Source organism: Cetorhinus maximus, chromosome 1, assembly GCF_964194155.1.
Source record: "Cetorhinus maximus chromosome 1, sCetMax3.hap1.1, whole genome shotgun sequence".
In the NCBI taxonomy this organism is placed as follows: domain Eukaryota; kingdom Metazoa; phylum Chordata; class Chondrichthyes; order Lamniformes; family Cetorhinidae; genus Cetorhinus; species Cetorhinus maximus.
Window position 1 is genome coordinate 59,285,509 of NC_135879.1, and position 22,214 is coordinate 59,307,722.

The 22,214-nt window shown below is 41.3% G+C and overlaps 1 protein-coding gene across 3 annotated transcripts in view; it reads left to right on the top strand.

The window, feature by feature from the left end:
• Window positions 1-3,233: 3,233 nt before the first annotated feature.
• tmem184c (transmembrane protein 184C) overlaps window positions 3,234-22,214 on the top strand; it is a 57,410-nt gene continuing 38,429 nt past the window's right edge. Inside the window, exons 1-4 of one of the 3 annotated variants that reach the window (XM_078541206.1) lie at window positions 3,234-3,768; window positions 3,818-4,283; window positions 6,769-6,899; window positions 7,013-7,049. In XM_078541206.1, coding sequence (XP_078397332.1) covers window positions 4,167-4,283; window positions 6,769-6,899; window positions 7,013-7,049 — 285 coding nt within the window. In that variant the 5' untranslated portion in view covers window positions 3,234-3,768; window positions 3,818-4,166. The remainder of the gene's footprint in view (window positions 3,769-3,817; window positions 4,284-6,768; window positions 6,900-7,012; window positions 7,050-22,214) is intronic. The other 2 variants (XM_078541215.1, XM_078541223.1) reach the window with 2 other exon arrangements.

Consider the following 22,214-nt stretch of genomic DNA (forward strand, 5'->3'; position numbering starts at 1 on the left):
AGGATGTACTTGCATTCAAGAGGGTACACAGGGGATTTACAAGGATGTTGCCAGGTCTGGAAAAATGCAGCTATGAGGAAAGATTGAATAGGCTGGGGTTGCTCTCCTTGGAACAGAGAAGGCTGAGGGGAGATTTGATTGATATATACAATTGTGAGGGACCTGGATAGAATAGATGTGAAGGGCCTATTTGCCTTAGCAGGGAGGTCAGTGAATAGGGGGGATAGATTTAAAGTGATTTGTAGAAAGAGGGGAGATGAGGAAAAGTTTTTTCACCCAAAGGGTAGTAGGGGTCTGGAACTCACTGCCCGAAAGGGTAGGAGAGGTAGAAACTTCAACTCATTTAAAATGTGTCTGGATATGCACCTCAAGTGCCATAATCTTCATGGTTACAGATCAAATGCTGGAAAGTGCGATTAGGCTGGGTCACTTGTTTTTCAGCTGGCGCAGACACAATGGGCCAAGTGGCCTCCTTCTGTCCCATAAACTTTCTATGATTCTAATGTGCAGGGTTACAGGGAGAAGACAGGGGAATGGCATATGTGAACTGTTCATTTGGTGAGGTGGTGCAGAATGATGGCTGAATGGCCTCCTGCGCTGTAACAGTTCTGTGATTTTCCACCTCCTCAACTTAATTGGATCTGTCTGTGAACGATATGTACTCAGCATCTTGATCATCCTGCAGTTCCAATCCATACTGCTGCATAATATTGTATACAGCACAGCACAATCATTCTAGAGACTCTGGTGCATCAACACTGAAAGATGCCTGCAAATATGTCCGGGCACCTGAAGTGCACCTTAGTATGCTGCTCACTGCTGAATTACATATCTGGTGGTCATATGGCTGTCATACTGTCATTAGTGGGTCATCCAAGTCTGAAGGGGGCACCCTTGTGTCTACTTGTAGGTCCAAAGAAGTCAAGAAGCTTGGACTGTCTCGGAATGAAACATCATGGCAAACTTCCCAGGAATCTGGTTACACCAAATAAATCTTTTCTGATAGTTGCACACTAACTGAATGTGGATGAAATGGAATCCCTTACAATTAAAATATTCCCAATCTGGGGAGAGCATGGGTTGCCACATGTGTGCATCTGTGGAAAGCCAAAGATGCAAACCCGTGCTCTCACTTATCCTGACTAGTGCCATTATAGGTGAAATTTAAATAATTGTCAATCCTGGGAAACAATCCAGCAATCACCTGACTTTTTGTGCAGCCAACTGGGGGTTCCTGGATATGTCCCCAGTAGTGCCCTGAAAGGGTTGGAAGGCAAAAAAAAAGTTGAGGGCTATGATCACCTTCACAGTCACTGACAACGTGGTGATCACGTGGCCACCAGATCCAGGAGGGAGATCTCCTTCTAGGAGGCTGCAGATAACCGTCATCAATTGACATGACAATCCTAGCTTCTAGAGATGATAAGGAGGATGTACCTCTGCCTGCACACATTATACAGATATTGCCTCCCACAATCTCAATCCATCTCTGCCATTCCCCTCTCTTACCCAACAACTCACCACTTACAAGTCCCTCAAAAGCAATCTGTTGCTGGTGATCTTGGTGAAGCAATCTTGCTCCTTATTTAACACTCAATGTAAGGCAGCCATAGCACTGCCCATCCTGATCTTGAATCTCAAATTTTTTAACATGCACAAATTACCTTCTCAATACAAGTACAGGTGCTCTCAACAGACCCACTCCCATAGAGCCATATGAACACTGACTATTTATTGTTCTCTTATACAAAAATAAAAATACCTGGAAAAACTCAGCAGCCTGACAACATCTGTGGAGAGGAACACAGTTAACGTTTCGAGTCTGCATGACTCTTCAACAGAACTAAAGAAAAATAGAAAAGAGGTTAAATATAAGCTGGTTTAAGGCGGGGTGGGACAGGTAAAGCTGGATAGAGGGCCAGTGATAGGTGGAGATAGCCAAAAGATGTCATAGACAAAAGGACAAAGAGGTGTTGAAGATGGTGATATTATCTAAGGAATGTGTTAATAGGTGACATTAAGGGTAGAAAGCAGGACAGGCAAGGTACGGGTAGTCTTAGTGGGGGTGGGGTGGGGGGAAGGGATCGAAATAGGCTAAAAGGTAGAGATAAAACAATGGATGGACATACATTTAAAAATAATGGAAATAGGTGGGAAAAGAAAAATCTATATAAATTATCTCATCTTCCAACTAGGCACTTTACAGCCTTCTGGACTGAATATTGAGTTCAAGAATTTTAGATCATGAACTGTCTCCTCCATCTCCACCCCCTTTCCAATCCCCCTTTTTTCCTATAATTTATATAGATTTTTCTTTTCTCACCTATTTCCATTATTTTTAAATGTATTTCCATCCATTGTTTTATCTCTACCTTTTAGCCTATTTCGATCCCTTCCCCCCACTAGGGCTATCTGTACCTTGCTCGTCCTGCTTTCTACCCTTAATGTCACCTATTAGCACATTTCTTAGATAATGTCAACACCTCTTTGTCTTTTGTCTATGACATCTTTTGGCTATCTCCACCTATCACTGGCCCTCTATCCAGCTCTACCTGTCCCACCCCGCCCGCCCCTTAAACCAGCTTATATTTAACCTCTTTTCTATTTTTCCTTAGTTCTGTTGAAGAGTCATATGGACTCGAAACGTTAACTGTGTTCCATTCCACAGATGCTGTCAGACCTGTTTTTCCAGGTATTTTTATTTTTGTTTTGGATTTCCAGCATCTGCAGTTTTTTTGCTTTTATCTTATTGTTCTCTTATGTCTGACTTTAAATGAGCCCATGAAGTGTCTTTCATCTTTCTCACCTTGGTTTCAATGGCTAATTTCAAGAAGACTGAGATACCTGTGTATGTTAAGTTTAAATACCAGTCAAAATCTAATCAAAAGTAGCTCATTTAAATCTCATAAACGGTAACCTGTGGGAGTTACAAAAACACACTGAAATGTTAAACACCTAAGTTAAACTCAGAAGCTGTGAAGTTAGAGCCAACCTCCTGAGATACTGACATCAACCCACTCAAACCCAGTGCACTTAACAATTCAAAGTTCCCCCTGATCTTCACTGATTAGGCCGGAGATGTGTTGTTGACTATTATCGAAAGCCAGGAGAGCCTTTCCCTCAACCTGGGTCTGTGCGCGTGACGACTTCCGGTCGTCAGAGAATCTGACCATTCAGAGCGGCGATGACACTGGCACGTGCGGGCTGAGCACCAATGGGAGTGGTGGGGGGGGGTGAGTCTCTGGAAGGAGTGGTTGGCAGCTGTTTACGAGGTGGTGTCGGTTTAGAAAGCGTTTGGAGAGTTCAGTCAGCTCGAGAAGATTTTGGAATTTGTGCGGGGAGAAGTGCGATAGTAGTCGCCGTGGCCATGTGTGAATTCGTACCGAGTGGCTGAGACCTAAGCCGAGATTTGTTAGCGACTCGGCCTGTTTGGTTGCGAGAGGCCCGAGCTCTAGCTGACAGCATCAACACCCGGCACGTTCCCTGGAGAGTAGGGGTGCCCGTAGCAGTGAGGGTGTCCAGGGAGCGGGGTGACAATTACAGTGAGGGTGTCCAGGGAATAGGGTGACAATTACAGTGAGAGTGCCCAGGGGGCATGGTGCCCATTGCAGTGAGGGCATCGAGGGAGCATGGTGCCCATTGCAGTGAGGGTGTCCAGGGGGCAGGGTGCCCATTGCAGTGAGGGTCTCCAGGGGGCAGGGTGCCTATTGCAGTGAGGGTGCCCAGGGGGCAGAGTGCCTATTGCAGTGAGGGTCTCCAGGGGGTAGTGTGTCCAGGGGACAGGGTGCCCATTGCAGTGAGGGTGTCCAGGGGGCAGGGGCCCATTGCAGTGAGGGTGTCCAGGGAGCAAGGGGCCCATTACAGTAAGGGTGCCCAAGGAGCAGGGTTCTCATTGCTGTGAGGGTGTCCAGGGGATGGAGTGCCCCTTGCTGTGAGTGTGTTCATTTTAATGAGTGTCCAGGTTGGTCAGAGGACATGTTGTGAAGGTATCCATGAATTGTTGTGAAGTCCATTGCCTGGGAAACAACCACTTTTTAACACTCAGGGAAAGTATATAATTGGGGTGGTTGAGAAAGTGTAGTATATTTTCCTGCCATATGTGGTTTTAGTAGGATCTGATTAACTGAAGTGCATCGGCTGACAGAAGCATACTCATATCCTGGAACATGCCGTGCACCTGTGGAAACTGGAGACGGTGGATCCGGCCTTTGGTGGTATTCCTGTATATAGTGGGTGTTGTGGTTGCTGTTCCTCTCTGTGTCTGGGAGCTGCAAAAATCTGAGGTAACATGGCAGTCTCATTCTATTTCAGTGTGAGCCATTTCTGTTTTTGAAAGCTGATGTATTTAAATCAGAAGTCTTTACTTGAAAGTGTCATAATGTTATTTTAATTTGCATCCAGAAATTCCTGTAAGCAAATGTACTCTTCCTATTCAAGAAGGCAGTAGGTCACACCTGGAAGTTTGCTTCATTTTTTAAAAAACAGTATTTTTCTATTAATGGATTTTCTGGAGCATTGTTTATGGTATGTTGGAGGGTGCACTCTCTTTCTTAGCTGAATGATTTTCTCTCTCCTATCCTGCATGTCTTTCACCTTCTAGGTCTCCCATTTTCCTTTTCTCTTTTCTATTGCTCTTTGTTTCCTGATAGGAGATCAAGGCAGCATTTTGTGGAGCTGACTAGATTGCCAGGCATGGAAGTGATGGCAGGTCATGGACGCATTTTAGGCTGCAAGTTGTAAGCTGGGGAAGAGATCCAGGCAGAAGGCTGCATTTTCTCCTTATGAATGCAGGGTGTGGTAAGGAGGGGAATCTGGTCAAATAGGAGGAGGAGGAGGTGAGAGTTGACAGGCAAGGAAGGCAGAGACATAAAAGGGCTGGGATGCAAAGGCTGTGTGCTCTCAGGCTAATGGGAAGGAGAGGGCAAGGAAGAAGGATGCTCTGCTTTCAGGACTGAATTTGGTAGAAGGGAGATGGAAACAGCAAGGGTTTAGAAGGGGCATGCGCTTATTCTTATTTTGGGAAATACCAAAACGAAGAGGGGAAGAAGTGAGGAATACGTGCTTGGAATTGGAAGTAGAAAGAAGGGGCACTCTGGATGATGCACTGTCAGAGGAAAAGGACAAGAAGGGAGCCTGGGAATACTCGGTTTCCCTTCATGTTCAATTTGGTAAAGGTCCTGTTATTTAAATAATAGTGATTTGGTTACAACACAGAAGGAAGGCATTTCAGCCCGTGTCAGCTCTCTGCAGGGATAATTTATCTAGTCCTAGTCCCACTCCCAGGTCCTTTCCCTGTAGCCTTTCAAATTCTTTCCCTTCAGGTGCTTGAGCAGTTTGCATTTGAAAGTCATGATTGAATCTGCATCCAGCACCCTTTCAGGTAGTGCATTCCAGATTGTAACCACTCACTGTAGGAAAAGTTTTTATGTCACTTTTGGTCCTTTTGCCAATTCTTAAAATTTCTGTCCTGATTCTTGACCTTCCTGCTGATGGGAACAGCTTCTCTCTTACCTACTCTGTCTAGACCCCTCATGATTGTTCACATCTTTATTGAATCTCCTCTCAATCTTCTCTTCTATAAGCAGAACAATCCCAGTTTCTCCAATCTATCAACGTAACTGAAGTCCCTCATCCCTGTCACAATTCTCATAAATCTTTTCTGCACCCTCTCTAAAGCCTTCACATCCTTCCTGAAGTGTGGTGGCCAAAACCAGTGCTTTATAAAGGTTCATCGTAACTTCCTTGCTTTTGTATTCCATGCTTCAATTTATAAATCCCAGGATCCTGTATACCTTTTTAACTGCGTTCTGAACATGCCATGCCACCTTCCAATGATTTGTGCACGTATACCCCACCCAAATCTCTCTGTTCTTAACACCCTCTTTAGAATTGTATCCTTTACTTCATATTGCTTCTTCTCATTACTTCTACCAAAATGTATCAATTTGTACTTCTGTGCATTAAATTTCATCTGCCACATGCCTGCCTATTCCACCAACCTATCTGCCCTCTTGAAATCTATCACTGCGCTGTTCACAGTACACTATACTTCCAAGTTTTGTGTCATCTGCAGAGTTTGAAGTTGTGCCATCTACATCCAAGTAAAAGTCATTATCATATATCAAGAAAAGCAGTGGCCCTAGTACTGGCCCCTGGGGAACCCCACTGTATACCTTCCTCCAGCCCAAGAAACAACCATTTACTACTACTTTCTCTGTTTCCTATTACTCTCCCAATTTTATATCCATGCTGCCATTGTCACTTTTGTTCCACGGATTTCAACTTTGCTGATAAGCCTGTTATTGTAGCACTTCATCAAATATCTTTTGCAAGTCCATAGAAACCACATCAACTGCATTATCTTCATCTGCCTTCTCTGTTAACCTCATCAAAAACCTTATTCAAGTTACTTAAATTATTGTGCCCACTTTGTGTTTATAATGGAAAAAGTTGACAAAGTGCACAGACATCAACTCAAACTGCCAGTGATTGATTAGCAGTTATTAATACTTAGTGAATATGTCCACTTAACACAACAACTTGCTTGAAGACACAGGCTGCCAGCAACAGAAAAATAGTTAGACAGTACTAGGAAATATCCCCACACACTACATGGTCATTTTGCATAGTTCCCAAAACCAAATTCTTTAAGATAATCTAACTCAAGATTTTTCTGCAGCTTAATTACAGGTAACAAAAATGCAACTTTTATGTATCCATGATATTTTGTTGTTTCCAGTAATGTTTTGTTTCTATTTTTAAATTAAGGTCGGAACTCACAATAAAGCATGGTTCACGGCTGGAATTTTTGTATTTATGACAATTCCAATATCACTTTGGGGTATCTTGCAGCATCTAGTGCATTATACTCAGCCAGAATTACAGAAGCCAATAATAAGGTACTATGTGCACCTTTTCTTTTACTAATTACAATATCAGTTGTACATCTAGAAAAATCAGTAAATGTAGACTATTTAGAAATCTTAATTTTCTGTCAATTTTCTGTCTACAGGATCCTATGGATGGTACCTATTTACAGTTTAGACAGTGTAAGTTGATTTAATATTATGAATAATTTGTGTTGCTATGAAGCCTTGAATTAAAATATATTATTCATGTACCAGACAATTAGTTAAATGTGGGGTTGTGGAGTGCCTTATACCACAAGAAATGTTATAGTAATGTCCCCTCTTGTGGGGGAATCTAAAACTAGGGGGCACAGTTTCAAAATAAGCTATCTCCCATTTAAGATAGAGATGAGGAGGAATTTCTTCTCCCAAAGGGTCATTTGTGTTTCGAGTTCCCTTCCTTGGTGAGCAGTGGAGGCTGAGTCATTGAATATATTTAAGGCTGAATTAAACAGATTTTCATTTGACAAGGGAGTAGAGGGTTATGGGGGCAGGCAGGAAAATGGAGTTAAGGCCACAATAAGATCAGCACAATCGTATCAAATGGCACAGCAGGCTTGAGGTGCTGAATGGCCTCCTCCTGCTCCTATGTTCTTAGGTTCTTGTGTTATTGTACTTGCTGTCAGGGTAGCTGTTGCTTTTGCTCACCTGTTTTCAATAATCACTTATTTGTATTAAGGATAACTGTAAAGACCTAGAATTTGTGTGTCTCAGATAAATGAATACCGTTAAAGAAAGATATATTACTGACTTTGACATTGATTCTTTTGTTGATTTTAACCTGAGATCTTGAGCGTTGTTTACAGTCAATAAACCCAGAGTAAACTGAGACAAAAATAAAAATACCTGGAAAAACTCAGCAGGTCTGGCAGCATCTGCGGAGAGGAACACAGTTAACGTTTCGAGTCCGTATGACTCTTCAACATACGGACTCAAAACGTTAACTGTGTTCCTCTCCGCAGATGCTGCCAGACCTGCTGAGTTTTTCCAGGTATTTTTATTTTTTTAGATTTCCAGCATCCGCAGTTTTTTGCTTTTATCAGAGTAAACTGAGTTTTGGTATATAAACAAAGCCAAATTGCCTTACTGCAGGTTCCTTTAGATAGATCCTTGCATTAACAATTTGAGAAACATATTTCTTTTCAATAATGTCCAAAAGTAAAACAACTGGACTTGAAATTACTCCGCATTTGGGGAATCCAAGTATAGCTCCTTTTAGTGTTGCAATATACGTATGAGCATTGTTCACAATACTGGAGAGATTTTAATGGTTAAGTTGAAAATTGGCTGGTATGAATGTCAGAGTAAAGAACACAGAATTGTTTTATCATTTGATACAATATTTATGATAGATATAACAAATAACATTGTGCACATCAAAGCAATATTCTCTGTGATGATTCAATTGCACTCTACTTTTCATCAAAGATGGACACCAGCATGTGACATTTAAAATGAACTTCAGTGCAATTAAGATAATTCATTAGGCAGTTGAAATAAACAATCTGACAAGAAAACAATGTGATCACAGTGTAGCCAATAACCCCGAAAAAAGATATGTAAATGTCTCACAGGATTGGCAAAATACAAGGCTAACAAAAACATGGTAATGGTTGTAGTGGCAGGTGTTCTGGAGCGTAAGAACCATTATCAGGATTGACTAAAAATGATAGTGAACTCCCAATATTCCAGTTTATTTCCCTTTTGAGGTAGTGTGTCTGGTCATCCTTTTAAAGCATTTCCATTCAGATGATTACAATAGGAGATGATTAAAGTTCAGTTCATTTAATATTTTTTGCATGGTGTCCTGAACATCTTGAACATTTCTATTGCATGAATATAACATTTTAATCGCAAACTTTGAGGTCAATTTATGGGAATTTGTTTTTTAAAACAGAAAATCTGGCACTATTTACTCTCAAGCTCTTTCTCCCTAATTCTGTCTATTGTTATGAGGTTGTTGAAGAATTAAATAAAGACCTTGCCTGTTTGTTTTAATGACTGTGAATTTTAATCTTCTTTGTCACGTTATATACACAAACAGGTTGTTCAGCCATTCAGTTAGATTATGGCTGATTTGTATCTTGGCTCCATATCCCTTGATATCCATACCCAGAAAATCTATCAATCTCAATCGTGAAAATTTCAATTGACCTAGCAGTCACAGCCGCTTGGGGGACATGTTGCATATTTACTCTATCCTTAGTGTGAAAAAATCCTTCCTGGTGTTGGTCTTAGATAACCTTGTTGTAATAAAGCCATGCTTTATATCGAAAATGATTTTGTGATGGGCTGAAACCACTGGTTGAGTTTTAAAGAACTGAGCAACAGCATTTCAGTGACGTAAAATAGCAGCTTCTAAGATGGCCGAACTTTTGCATAACTGTACACTACAAATTACAAAGCCATTAAAATGGAGTCAGACTGTCTCGAAGAACCCAACAGAGACCTTGGAGGAATGTGAATGACCCCATCTCCTGAACCATTCACAAAACATCCAGACAATCACCTGTGTATTCAACTGGGCATGGAACAAGCCATTACATGTAATCATCTTTGACAATGGACCATGGCTGAGAAGGGAAGTCTTCCTGCCATAATCCAATCATGTTAAAACCATTGATTTGGAATCAACGTGCTTGAACAGTTTGGGTAACTGGTCAGTTGGAATCATGTGATGAGCCAACTAGCGCTCTTTGTGTTTAAGAAACTTTTTCTCCAGACCAGTCAGAAACAAAAGACGACACAGAAGAAGGTCCTTGAGTGGACTTGCATTTGCTCTCTCTCGCACGCGCGCTCTCCATCCATCCTGAAAGCTCGAGTCCTGCTTTTTGACTCCAGGAAACCAAATACAAATTGTCCATCAACATCTTTAAATCGTTCTGTTACATAATTCGGAAAGACCCTTGAGCCCAGTCTGAAACCTTTCAAGGCATCAAAGGACCGAATGCATATATATAACAGACTTTTTTTTGGTACTTTTAAACTACTAAATCTATCCTCCCACTTTGTAGTGTGTGTGTGTGTCCACTTTTATTGTTTTTATTTAAATCGGGTGTTAAGTGTAATACATACTATTCTTTTTAAAAAAAACTTAAAAGAAAACCTGTGTCTTTTACAGTCACCGCCCTTAAACACTTAAGCACTCGCTGAATTGGCAAGCGTATTTTTTTTTAAAAGCTGTTGTAGTCAAACAAGGAATGGAAAGAGAGGGGAGCCATTCTACCATTTCTCACCTGACTAACAGCAGCTCTAATTTTAATGTTATATCCATTTACTTTGGACTGCCATATAGTAAGTAATTTAATTGTATCATATATCTATTTACCGCGTTAAAACTGTTGAACTTTAATAGTTTCATCTGAAGTTGAAAATGTTCGTAAATCACCAAATGCTGCAAGCATGGGTGATGTGATAACATTTTTTTAAACTATACTTCAGATGAAGAGAGGTATACAACAAGGTGGTGTTCTGTTGCCAAAGTTATTTAATCTGTACACAGAACAAATATTCAGAGCCAGATGTACTTCCAGAGATAAGAATTGGAGGCAAGAATATAACAAACTTGCAGTACACTGATGACAGTGTTATTTGCAGAATTAGAAGAGGCCCTACAAAATATCGTAGATTGAGTAAAATCTAGAAGCTTGGTTATTGATTGAGTATGAACACCAAAAGGACAAAAAACAATGGTAGAAGGACTATATTAGAAGAAACGAGAGTGAAGATTGATGTGGATGGTGTCATGCTGGAACAAGTTTATCTACTTTGGACAAATGATAACAGAAGATAGGTGTGATGCCAAAGTCAGAAGAAGGATAGATAGAGCCATAAGTAATTTTACGAAGATGAAGGACGTGTTGACAATAAGAAAATTCAAGCTTGTAACAAGGAAAAACTCAAGATGCTACATTCCATCCACTTTCCTATATGCCTCAGAAACCTAGACACTAGCTGTGGAAGAAAATCAGGCCTTTGAAGTATTGATGATTAGGCTTGAGCTTAAAATTTCATATACAGACCATAAGACAAATGAAGAGGTGCTTGAAATTGCAAGAGCAGAAAGGACTCTGACATCCAGAAAAAAGAATGTCGGTATTTCAGCTATTTGGTCAGAGCTGAAAAGCTGCAGAGATCTCTGGAGGCCAGTAGAAAGAGAGGTCGACCTAGGCATAGTTGGATGACCGATGTCACAGAGCAATTGCAGATGAGCAGCAATGGATGACTGAGGATGGCACAAGACACAGGTGTAGCATACTATGACAGCAGATCTCCTGGTAGGAGTACACAGCAGCTGATGCATTCAAACTACTAACTGCCTATCCTTTGGCCTTCCAATTGCCACTTCTGTAGCTATCATTTTGTTCAACCACTCTCACCTTCACCCTGATGCCCTTGACCCCGTTACGCCCTTCCCTCTTTCCCTGGTATGGTGTCATTCTTCACTCCGTCAAGTTTAAGGGGCACAGACAAGAATGTATCAAGCAGACAAGTGATTCATCCTTCCTTTGCTAGATCTGGCTGGACTGTGTCAAACACTGTCAAGACTTGCTCTCCTCAGTTAAAACCACCCAGTTCTCCAAGAATATTCTTGAAAATGAAGATAACTGCCAACTTATTTCCTCCATTTCTAACTGCTGCCTTCCAGGCAGTTGCAAGGAAATCATAGACTTCTTGATACAAAGTCTGAGACTATCTGTTCAGCTGCCTCTGTTACATTCCATCACTTTCCTTTTGCCTACCAAACCAAACCTTTTGTAAATTTCACCCCAGCCTTAGCCTTGAAAAGGTATCTTTCTCTAGTTTCACTCCCATCTCCCTCATAGCCTCTCCCATCTCACCTTGTTGACAAAACTCAGCTCTTTTGACTCTATTCCCATTATACTGCTGTCGGCTGTGGCATCCTTTCATGGTCCATTTGCTAGCTAGCTTTGTAAATGATCTGCTGTTCTCAGATTTTGTTGTCTTCCATTTCAAAACTATCTATCACCTCTTCAAAAATCTCATTCTCAGCCCTCTGTCCTACAGCCTCATCTCTAACCTCCCGTTCTTCTCCAAAGTTCTTGAACGTATTGTGGCCCCTCAAATCTGTACCTATATTTCCTGTAATCCCATGGTTAAATCTTTCCAATCAAGTTTCTGATCCCTGTCACTGCACTAATGACCGAGGTATACTGTCTCTTTGTTGGCCTCTCTGCAAACTTTTAACATAGCTGACCGTATTATCCTCCTGCAAGACCGCTCCTCTTGTCCATCTAAGAGGAGAGAACCCTGTTTTGTTCCGCTCTTACCTATCTAGTTTTGGTCAGAGTATCTTCAACTACACTGACCCAATGTCAGATTATTTGTCTGATATCTGGTTTTGGTTGAGAGCATTTTCCTCCGGTTAAACATTGGGAAGACTGAAGGCATTGTTTTTATCCTATACCTCAAACTCCATGGCCTCGCCGTCAGTTCAGTCCCTGGCAACTGCCTCTGAATCAGGCTGTTCACAACAATTATGACATAGCTGATGGCAAAGGCTGAGTTGTTCAAATCTCATAGGTCATAACCCACTTTTTGCAATTTGTATGTTTCAAGATGCAGGCTTTGAATCCAGTGTAATAAGACCACCAAGTCTCAAGAGGGTTTTATAAAACTAAATTAAACATTTATTAATACAAGAAAATTGTAAGCACATACAGATGTCTACAAAATCACTACTATAATAACTACAAAAATCACCTAATTAATCTGACTCTCAGTTATACCCCCGTTAAGGGAACAGTGTATCTTATAGGTTTAAAGAGACACCTGGCAGAGCAGACCCTGCACAGTCGCATTCAAAATGAATTTCTTTCAGCTCTGAGTCCTTGCAGACACTAGTTTGAGGCTTACAGGCTGGAGGCTTCTCGCCCTTGTTAGATCTTAAAATGCCTCTACCTTACAATCTCCCTTCTCCTTTATACATATCTTTCTCTTTGAATGTAAATTTTCCATTGTATCACTAGGCTTTTAATTTTACCTCTTCTAACAATAACATCCTTTCATTCCATCATTTTATTAGTAAGCTGGAAAAAAAACACATTGCTTTTGGCGTCTTCCAGCTAGGTGCAAGATTTCACCCATTCTTTTGAATGGTTTATTTTAAAATGCAATTGCCCCCTTGACACCTATGTTTCTAAACTTCCCCATGCTTATCTAATTACCATTTCAAACCTACTTCTTTCTATACATCAAACCCTCTAGACCAGCTGGCTTTAATCCAGTTAAGACACACACACACACACACAATCAGACACACACCGCTAAATTCTATTTTAAAAAATAACTTCCAATAACATTATAGGCATTAATATCTCTTCCTGACATCCCCATCCTTATCAAAAAATGAACCGTCATAATTTTAAAAGACGGCTTCATTTTTAATAACCCATCTTACACTATCTCCTATACTTATTACACTACCAGATGTATGCATTAACATAATATATATACACAAATCCTTGGTATCAGCAGAAACCATTCCAGTTCAGTGTCCAGGTTTTAAAAATGTCCAGTTCTCCCTTTAAGCTTCAAACTCTTGATTACGCATCTGCAAACAGATCCTCTCATCCAGTAACATGTGTTATCTGTAGATTAAATGGTTTCAGTAATAAAACTCCATCTGAATAGCCTTGCACTTCTGTCTTGAAATTTGTCAGAAACTTCAAAGGATTGTGGTCTGTGTAAACAATTGTTTCTGATGAATTGTTTGCCACATAGAGGTCAAAATGCTGCAATGCTAACATCAAACCCAATGTCTCCTTTTCAATCGTTGAATATCTTCTCTGTTGTGCATTCAACTTCTGTGAAAAATACCCTATTGGTTTTTCAACTCCAATGCCGCCATCTTGTAACAGTATGGTCCCAATGCCTGTATTGCATGCGTCAATGGCCAACTTAAATTGCTTGGTGTAATTGGCGGTACTGTCAAAACTGGTGTCGTAGTTAATACAGTTTTCAAACTATCAAATGTCTTCTGACAATCCAGCGTCCATTGAAACTTCCTGTTCTTTTGTAATCAGTCAGTGGAGCAACCCACACTGCTAAAATTTGGTACAAATCTCTGGTAAAACCCACTCATGTCCAGAAATCTCAAAGCTTCTCATTTTGTTGTAGGCACTGGGAAATCCACAATAGCCTTGACTTTCACATCTCTTGGAGCCACCTTACCACGTCCAATGGTATGACCTAAAAACTTAACTTGCGCTTTTGCAAATTCACTTAAATTTAGCCAAGTTCATCACCAAATTAGCTTCTTGTAATTGAGTAAATAATTCTTCCAGATGCTGTAAATGCTCCTCCCACGTCTGTGAAAACTATTAAGTCGTCATATTATAAACAGCACAATTGCTTAGACCTGCAATTACTTTGTCAATCTTTGAAATGTTGCAGGTGCATTCTTCATGCCAACTGGCATGACTTTAAGCTGATATTGTCCATTTGGCGTCACAAAAGCTGATATCTCCTTTGCTCTCTCTCTGATAACGGTACTTGCCAGTACCCTTTTAGCAAGTCAATCTTTGTGATAAGTTTTGTTTGCCCCACTTAGGGCAATCCTCCAACCGCGGTATAGGATATGAATTCACTTTTGTCACTGCATTCACCTTTCGATAGTCCACACACAGTCTTTGTGTTTCATCCAATTTCAGTACCAGTACAATAGGCAAACTCCAGTTACTGCAACTAAACTCGATATAATTTTGAAGCATGAAATCAATTTCTTTCTGTACTTGTGGTAACTTTACCGGATTTAATCTATAAGGATATTGCCTTATTGAAGATGAAACTCTTAGAAATGTCATGTATAGCTAAATCTGTTCTCCCCAACTTATTCCCACAAATAGGTTTGTGTGACTGCAATAGCTTTTCCAAATCACTTTGACACTTGTCTGGAAGATAACTCAATATTACATGTAAGTTTTCAAGTGCCCCCTCATTATCCAATTTGATTTGGGGAAAATCAATTTCAGAGTCCTGCATTTCTACCTCTTTCTCTTTATCTATCACCATTAAAATGTCTTTTTGTTCCTCTTCCCTGTCAAAGTACTTTTTAAGCATATTTACATGACACACCCTCTGCTTTTTTCCTTCTATCTGGTGTATTTATTAAATAACTTATTTCAATCAATTTTCAATCCTGTAAGGCCCACAAAATCTTGCCTTTATTGAGTCACTCAGTGCTCATAACAGAATTAGCACTTTCTCTCCAGCAATAAAAGTGTGAGCTTTAGCTTTCTTATCTGCCTTCACTTTCATCACTTGCTGTGACATCTTTAAATGTTTCCTAGCCAACTCTCATTCTCTATCTAACCTCTCTCTGAAGTTTGATACATAACCCAGGAGAGTAGTTTCTGGATTTTGACCAATCAGTTTCCATAGAAAAGTTACAGCACAGAAGGAGGCCATTCGGCCCATCTTGTCCATGCCAGCCCGAGGACACCCAGGTGCCCTTTCTAATCCCACCTTCCTGCATCCGGCCCTTAGCCCTGCAGTTTACAGCACTTTAGGTACTTTTTAAGAGAGTTTAAAGTTTCTGCCTCTACCACCAACTTGGGCAGCGAATTCCAGACACCCACTACCCTCTGCGTAAAAAAAGTTCTTCCTCATGTACCCCCTACACCTTCTGCCACTTATCTTGAATCTATGTCCCCTAGTTCTAGAATTCTCCATCAAGGGAAACAATTTTATCCTGTCCACTTTATCTATTCCGCTTATAATTTTGTACACCTCAATCAAGTCACCTCTTAGCCTTCTTTGTTCTAAGGAAAATAACCCCAACCTATCCAATCTCTCCTCATAGCTACACTTTTCTAACCCTAGCAACATTCTTGTAAACCTCCTCTGCACTCTCTCCAGAGCTATTACGTCCTTCCTGTAATGTGGTGACCAGAACTGCACACAATACTCCAGTTGTGGCCTCACCAGTGTTTTATACAATTCCAATGTTATATCCTTACTTTATATTCTATACCTCTGTCAATGAAGCAGAGCATTCCATATGCCTTCTTTACAACCTTGTCTACTTGAACTGCTGCCTTCAGGGAGCTGTGTACTTGTATGCCAAGATCTCTCATTTCATCTACCCCTCTTAGTATATTCCCATTTATTTTGTAATCCCTGTAACTGTTTGACCTCCATAAATGTATGACCTCACACTTCGTTAAAATCCATCTGCCACTTTACCGCCCACTCCACCAACCCTTCTATATCGTTTTGGAGATTATGGCTATCCTCTACACTATCCACTACTCGGCCAATCTTTGTGTCATCTGCAAATTTCCCAATCTTGCCCCCCACGTTCACGTCCAAATCGTTAATATATAACACAAACAGCAAGAGTCCCAACACCGAGCCCTGTGGAGCACCACTTGAGACAACTTTCCATTTGCAAGGGCATCCATCGAACATTACTCTTTGTTTCCTGTTACAAAACCAACCTTTTATCCGGTTTGCCACATTACCCTGAATCCCATGGGCTTTTACTTTCCTGACCAATCTGCCATGTGGGACCTTGTCAAATGCCTTGCTAAAATCTATGTACGCAACATCCACTGCACTACCTTCATCAACCCTTCTTGTCACTTCCTCAAAGAATTCAATCAAATTTGTGAGGCAAGACCTTCCTTTAACAAATCCATGCTCACCATCCCTGACTAGTCCATGCCTTTCCACATGACAGTTAATCCTATCTCTCAGGATTGATTCTACTAATTTGCTCACCACCGATGTAAGACTAACTGGCCTATAATTGTTTGGCATTTCCTTTAATCCCTTTTTAAACAATGCAACTACATTTGCATTTCTCCAGTCCTCCGGTACCTCCCCTGTATCTAGTGAACATTGGAAAATCATCCTCAGAGCATCTGCTATCTCCTCCCTGACTTCCTTCAGCAGCATCGGAAACAATCCATCTGGCCCTGGCGACTGATCAACTTTCAAGGATTTCAACCTTTCGAGTACTTCCTCACTCTTTATGACTATCCCGTCCAATATCTCGCAGTGTTCCTCCTGGACTACTATATCTACATCCTCCCTTTCCTTTGTAAACACGGAGACAAAATATTCATTCAAAACCTTTCCCACAGCCTCTGCATCCGCACAGGAGTTTCCATCTTCATCCCTGATAGGTCCCACTTTTTCCTTAACTAACCTTTTAGCATTAATGTATTGGTAAAACATCTTTAGGTTATCTTTAACTTTGCGTGAAAAATCTTTTTTTATGCCCTCTCTTTTGATTTCCTTATTTCCTTTTTTACTTCGTCCCTGCACTTCCTATGTTTGTCTAGGCTATCTGCAGTGCTTAGTTCTTTGTGCCTATCATACGCTTTCTTTTTCTGTTTGATCTTCCCCTTTATTCCTCAAGACAACCAGGGAGGTCTAGATTTGGCAGTACCACTCTTATTTTTGTAGGGGACATGTCTACTTTGTACAATTAGGATCTCGCTTTTTAGTGCTTCCCACTGGTTTTTCACTGTTTTATCCTCCAGCAGTGCTGTCCAGTCCACCTCAGCCAAGTCCCTTCTCATTTCTGCTAAATTTGCCTTCCCCCAGTTCAAGACTTTTACTCCTGCCTTATCTCTGTCCTTTTCCATGGTAATGCTAAATCTAATTGAATTGTGATCACTGTCCCCGATATGGTCACCAACTGTCACTTCACCCACCTGCCCTTCTTCGTTCCCCAAGACTAGGTCTAGAATTGCATCTCTTGTTGGGTTTGTCACTAATTGGTTGAAAAAATTTTCCTGGACACACTGCATGAATTTTTCTCCCTCAGTGCCCCTTATATTGTTTGAATCCCAGTTGATATTAGGATTGTTGAAGTCTCCTACTATTATTGCCCTCTTGTTCTTACAAGCAGAAATTTGCCTACATATTTGTTCTTCTATCTCCCTTTCACTATTTGGGGGTCTGTAGTATACTCCCAGTAGTGTGACTGCCCCTTTTTTATTTCTAAGCTCAGTCTATAAAGCCGCGTTTGTTGACCCATTTAGTATATCATCCCTTCTCACAACTGGAATTGATTATTTAACCATTAGTGCTACCCCCCCCCCCCCCCGCGCCCCCCTCCTTTTCTCCTTTTTTATCTCCTACTCTATCGTGTCTGAAGACTCTATAACCAGGGATGTTTAGCTGCCGGTTTTGTCCTTCCTTTAGCCAGGTCTCCGTTATAGCAATGACATCCTGCTGCCATGTGTATACCTGTGCCCTTAACTCATCTACCTTGTTTGTAATACTCCTTGCATTGAAGTATAAACAGTTTAACCCTGTCAATTTCCCTTGCTGGACACTTTTTAAACTTTGCTTCTCCTGTAACTCCATGTCTATCACAACGTCCCTAGCTAATGTTCTACCTCCATTTTTCTGATCTGAATCTGACCTATCTGATCCTACTCCTGGGATTCCATCCCCCTGCCACACTAGTTTAAATACTCCCCAACAGAACTAGCAAAAGCCCCCGCAAGGACACTGGTCCCAGCTCTGCCTGGGTGCAGCCCATTAGGTTTGTACAGGTTCCACCTTCCCCAGAACCGGTCCCAGTGCCTCAAGAATCTGAATCCCTCCCGGCTACACCATCTCTCGAGCCACATGTTCATTTGGTCTATCCTCTTATTCCTGCTCTCGCTAGCACGTGGAACTGGGAGTAATCCTGAGATTACTACGTTTGAGGTCCTGCATTTTAATTTATCTCCTAACTCCCTGTACTGAGCTTGCAGGTCCTCATCCCTTAGTTGACCTATGTCGTTGGTACCAATGTGTACCACAACCACTAGCTGCTTACCTTCCCTCCCCAGAATGTCCTGCAGCCGCTCTGTGACATCCTGGACTCTGGCACCAGGGAGGCAACATACCATCCTTGATTCATGTTTGCAGCCACAGAAGCGTCTGTCTGTGCCCCTAACTATTGAATCCCCTATCACTATAGCCTTGCCACTTGTTTTCCTCCCGCCCCTCTGAGCAGCAGAGCCATCCACAGTGCCGTGAACTTGGCTGTTGCTGCTTTCCCCTGAGAGGCCATCCCCACCCAACAGTATCCAAAGCGGTATACCTGTTAGAGAGGGGGATGATCACAGGGGACTCCTGCACTACCTTCCTGAGTCTTTTACTATTCCTGATGGTCACCCATTCCCTTTCTGCCTGTGTAATCTTCACCTGCGGTGTGACCACCTCGCTAAATATGCTATCCACGACTTGCTCAGCATCGCGGATGCTCCACAATGAGTCCACCCGCAGCTCCAGCTCTGAAATCCGGTTAGCTAGAAGCTGCATTTGGACACCTTCCGCACACATGGTCAACAGGGATGCTGGAAGCGTCCCTCATTTCCCACATCCTGCAGGAGTAGCATATCACGTGTCTGAGATCTCCTGCTATGACGTCCCTCTCGATTAAGCTAGTTACTCCCTTAAAAAAAACGCTAGCTCGGGGCCTTATTTATGTTAGCTAGGAACCTTGTTTCTTGACTAATTATACTTGTACAGTACTACTCTGTACTTTTTTTTAGCTCCTACCTCAGTATTAAGCAATGAATAACTTTAATAGATTGAAAAAAAAAACTCACCACGAATTACTCACCAATCAGCTGCTTTTTAAAAAAATCCACTTTCAGAAGTGTCTTTCACAGGTCTGGTGCACTCTTGAAGGCACTTCCTCTTCCTCTTTTTTGGTCTGAGGAGGAGGGAGGGATGGAAACACTACGGCAATGTAATGTTCGGGGTTATTCCGTTCTTTAACAGTGGGTCCTCCTCGATTCCCTTCTGAGTCGCTGTGTCTGCGGTGACTTTTCCCAGAATGCTTCAGTCACTTCTCTCTGGCGCCCTCTGGATGCTCTTCCTCCTGTTGAGTACAAGAGTCCTTCTCCTCGATTCCCTTCTGAGTCGCGGTGTCTGCGGTGACTTCTCCCAGAATGCTTCAGTCACTTCTCACTAGCGCCCTCTGTTGGATCTGTTTCGTTACTTCATGACCATAAACTAGTCCAAAAGGACTAAAACCAATTGATGCATTAGGAGCGTCTCTAATAGCAAATAACAAGAATAGAACTCCCCAATCCTGTGGATAATCCTGACAGTACGCTGTCATCACAGCTTTTAAAGTTTGATGCCATCTTGCTCCTTGTGACTCCGGATGATAAGCTGTTCACCTAAACTGTTTTATCCCCAAACTGTTCATTACTTCCTTAAACAATTGTGACATAAAATTTGAACCCTGATCTGATTCTATTTCTTTAGGTAAATTATATCTTGTAAAAAATTTAGTTAACTCTTCCACAATCTTCTTAGTTGTAATATTTCTTAAAGGTATCGCTTCAGGAAACCTGGTACACGCATCCATTATTGTCAATAACTACTGATTTCCACTTTTAATCTTAGGGAGGGGTCCTACATAATCAATCATGACCCTAGTAAAAGGTTCTTCAAATGCTGGTATTGGGATTAAAGGTGCCAACTTAATCACTGTTTGTGGTTTCCCTGTAACCTGACATCTTCTACAGAATTTGACTACATCCCTATGCAATCCTGGCCAATGAAAATGTTTCTGTACTTTTGCCTGTGTCTTTCTAATTCCTAAATGTCCCTCCATTGGAATTTCATGATCAATCCTTCGAATCTCATTTCTATACCCTAATGGGACAACAATCTGATATACCTCCCTCCAGCTTTCATTTACTGGAACATGATCTGGTCCCCATTTTCTCATTAAAATATCACATTTAGGTAGAAACATTCGGGAATACATGTTGCTTCTGTTTCAAAGTAAGCTTTCTGATATAACTCTTTTAATTGCAAATCTTCCTGCTGCAACTTAATTAACTGCCTTGAGTTAAACACCAGCTGAATTGTCCCCTCCTGTCTCTTTCTGAACAATGTTATCAAACACAGTGCCTGCTAATTGGATTTCAATACCCTCTTCCTGCCTTTGAACTTCCTGTCCTTCTTGTTTTTCTAGTTTCAACCTGTGTGCCTGTGATCTCGTTATCACACAATCTGGAAACAATCCAGGATGCTCCTCCTGTAACACCTCTGTTGAAAACACTTCTACAGGCTGCTCAACTACCATAGATATCACCCACATTTGTGATCCAGCTATATCATTACCTAGAATAAATTGAACCCCTGCAATGGGCAATTTTTGCACCATCCCAACAGTGATTCACCAGTTTTCCATTTACTTTTTAAATTTACCTTCTACAAGGGAATAGGTTTAGCATCTCCATGAACCCCACTTATTATCACCTGTTCCTGCACTACTCCCTCTAAACAACAAATGTCACTATCCCACAACATTAAGGATTGACTAGCCCTCGTGTCTCTTAAAATTTTAACATCTTTACCTACTCCACCCTGTACACATGGAAAGACTTTCCCTTCACACAAAAAATCTTTGAACATTTCTGCAGCCTGCTCCTCAGAATTCTCTTGGGTAAACTGTGAACACGTTCCCACTTATTTACCTATAACTGATTCTCCTTGTTTTACTTGTACATAAACCACCGTGCCTGATCATCAGAACCCACAGCACTTTTACTTCCAGAACTTTTCTGCACCCCAATAATTCCACAGATTTTCCCTGCAATGTTCAACACACTGACTTCATTAGCGCCCCCTTTGTTACAATGAAAATACCACAATTTTTGAATGTTACTTCTACCCTCAGCACCTTCCTTTTTATTCTGAGAACAAATTTCCTGAGAATTTCCAGCTACTCCTCTTCCCTGACTACCCACTTTCTATCCTTTTCGGATTTAAAAGGACGACGAGAAAAATGTTTAGCTCTATGAACTAACTCATAATCATCAGCTATCTCTGCTGCTTGCCTTACAGAGTGAACCCTCTGTTCCTCCACATGAGTTTTCACTATTGAAGGGATTGAATCTTTAAATTCTTACCAAAGAATTACTCTGCTAAAAGCTGCATATGTTGTCTCTCTTTTTAATGCCCGTATCCATCGGTCAAAATTTCTTTGTTTTACTCTTTCCCCACCATATGTATTTTGGAGCATGTTCATTCAATGGCAAATGGATTAAGCTAAATCATGAGATTGTTATGTTTTATTTGCTAGGCCAGCATTTATTGCCCATTCCGAATTGCCATTGAGAAAGTGGTAGTGAGCTGCCTTCTTGAACCGCTACAGTCCAGGTGGTGTAGGTACACCCACAGTGCTGTTAGTTCTGGGATTTTGACCCAGCGACCGTGAAGGAGCGGCGATATATTTCCAAGTCAGGATGGTGAGTGACTTGGAGGGAAACTTCCAGCTGTTAGTGTTCCCATGTGTTTGCTGCCTACGTC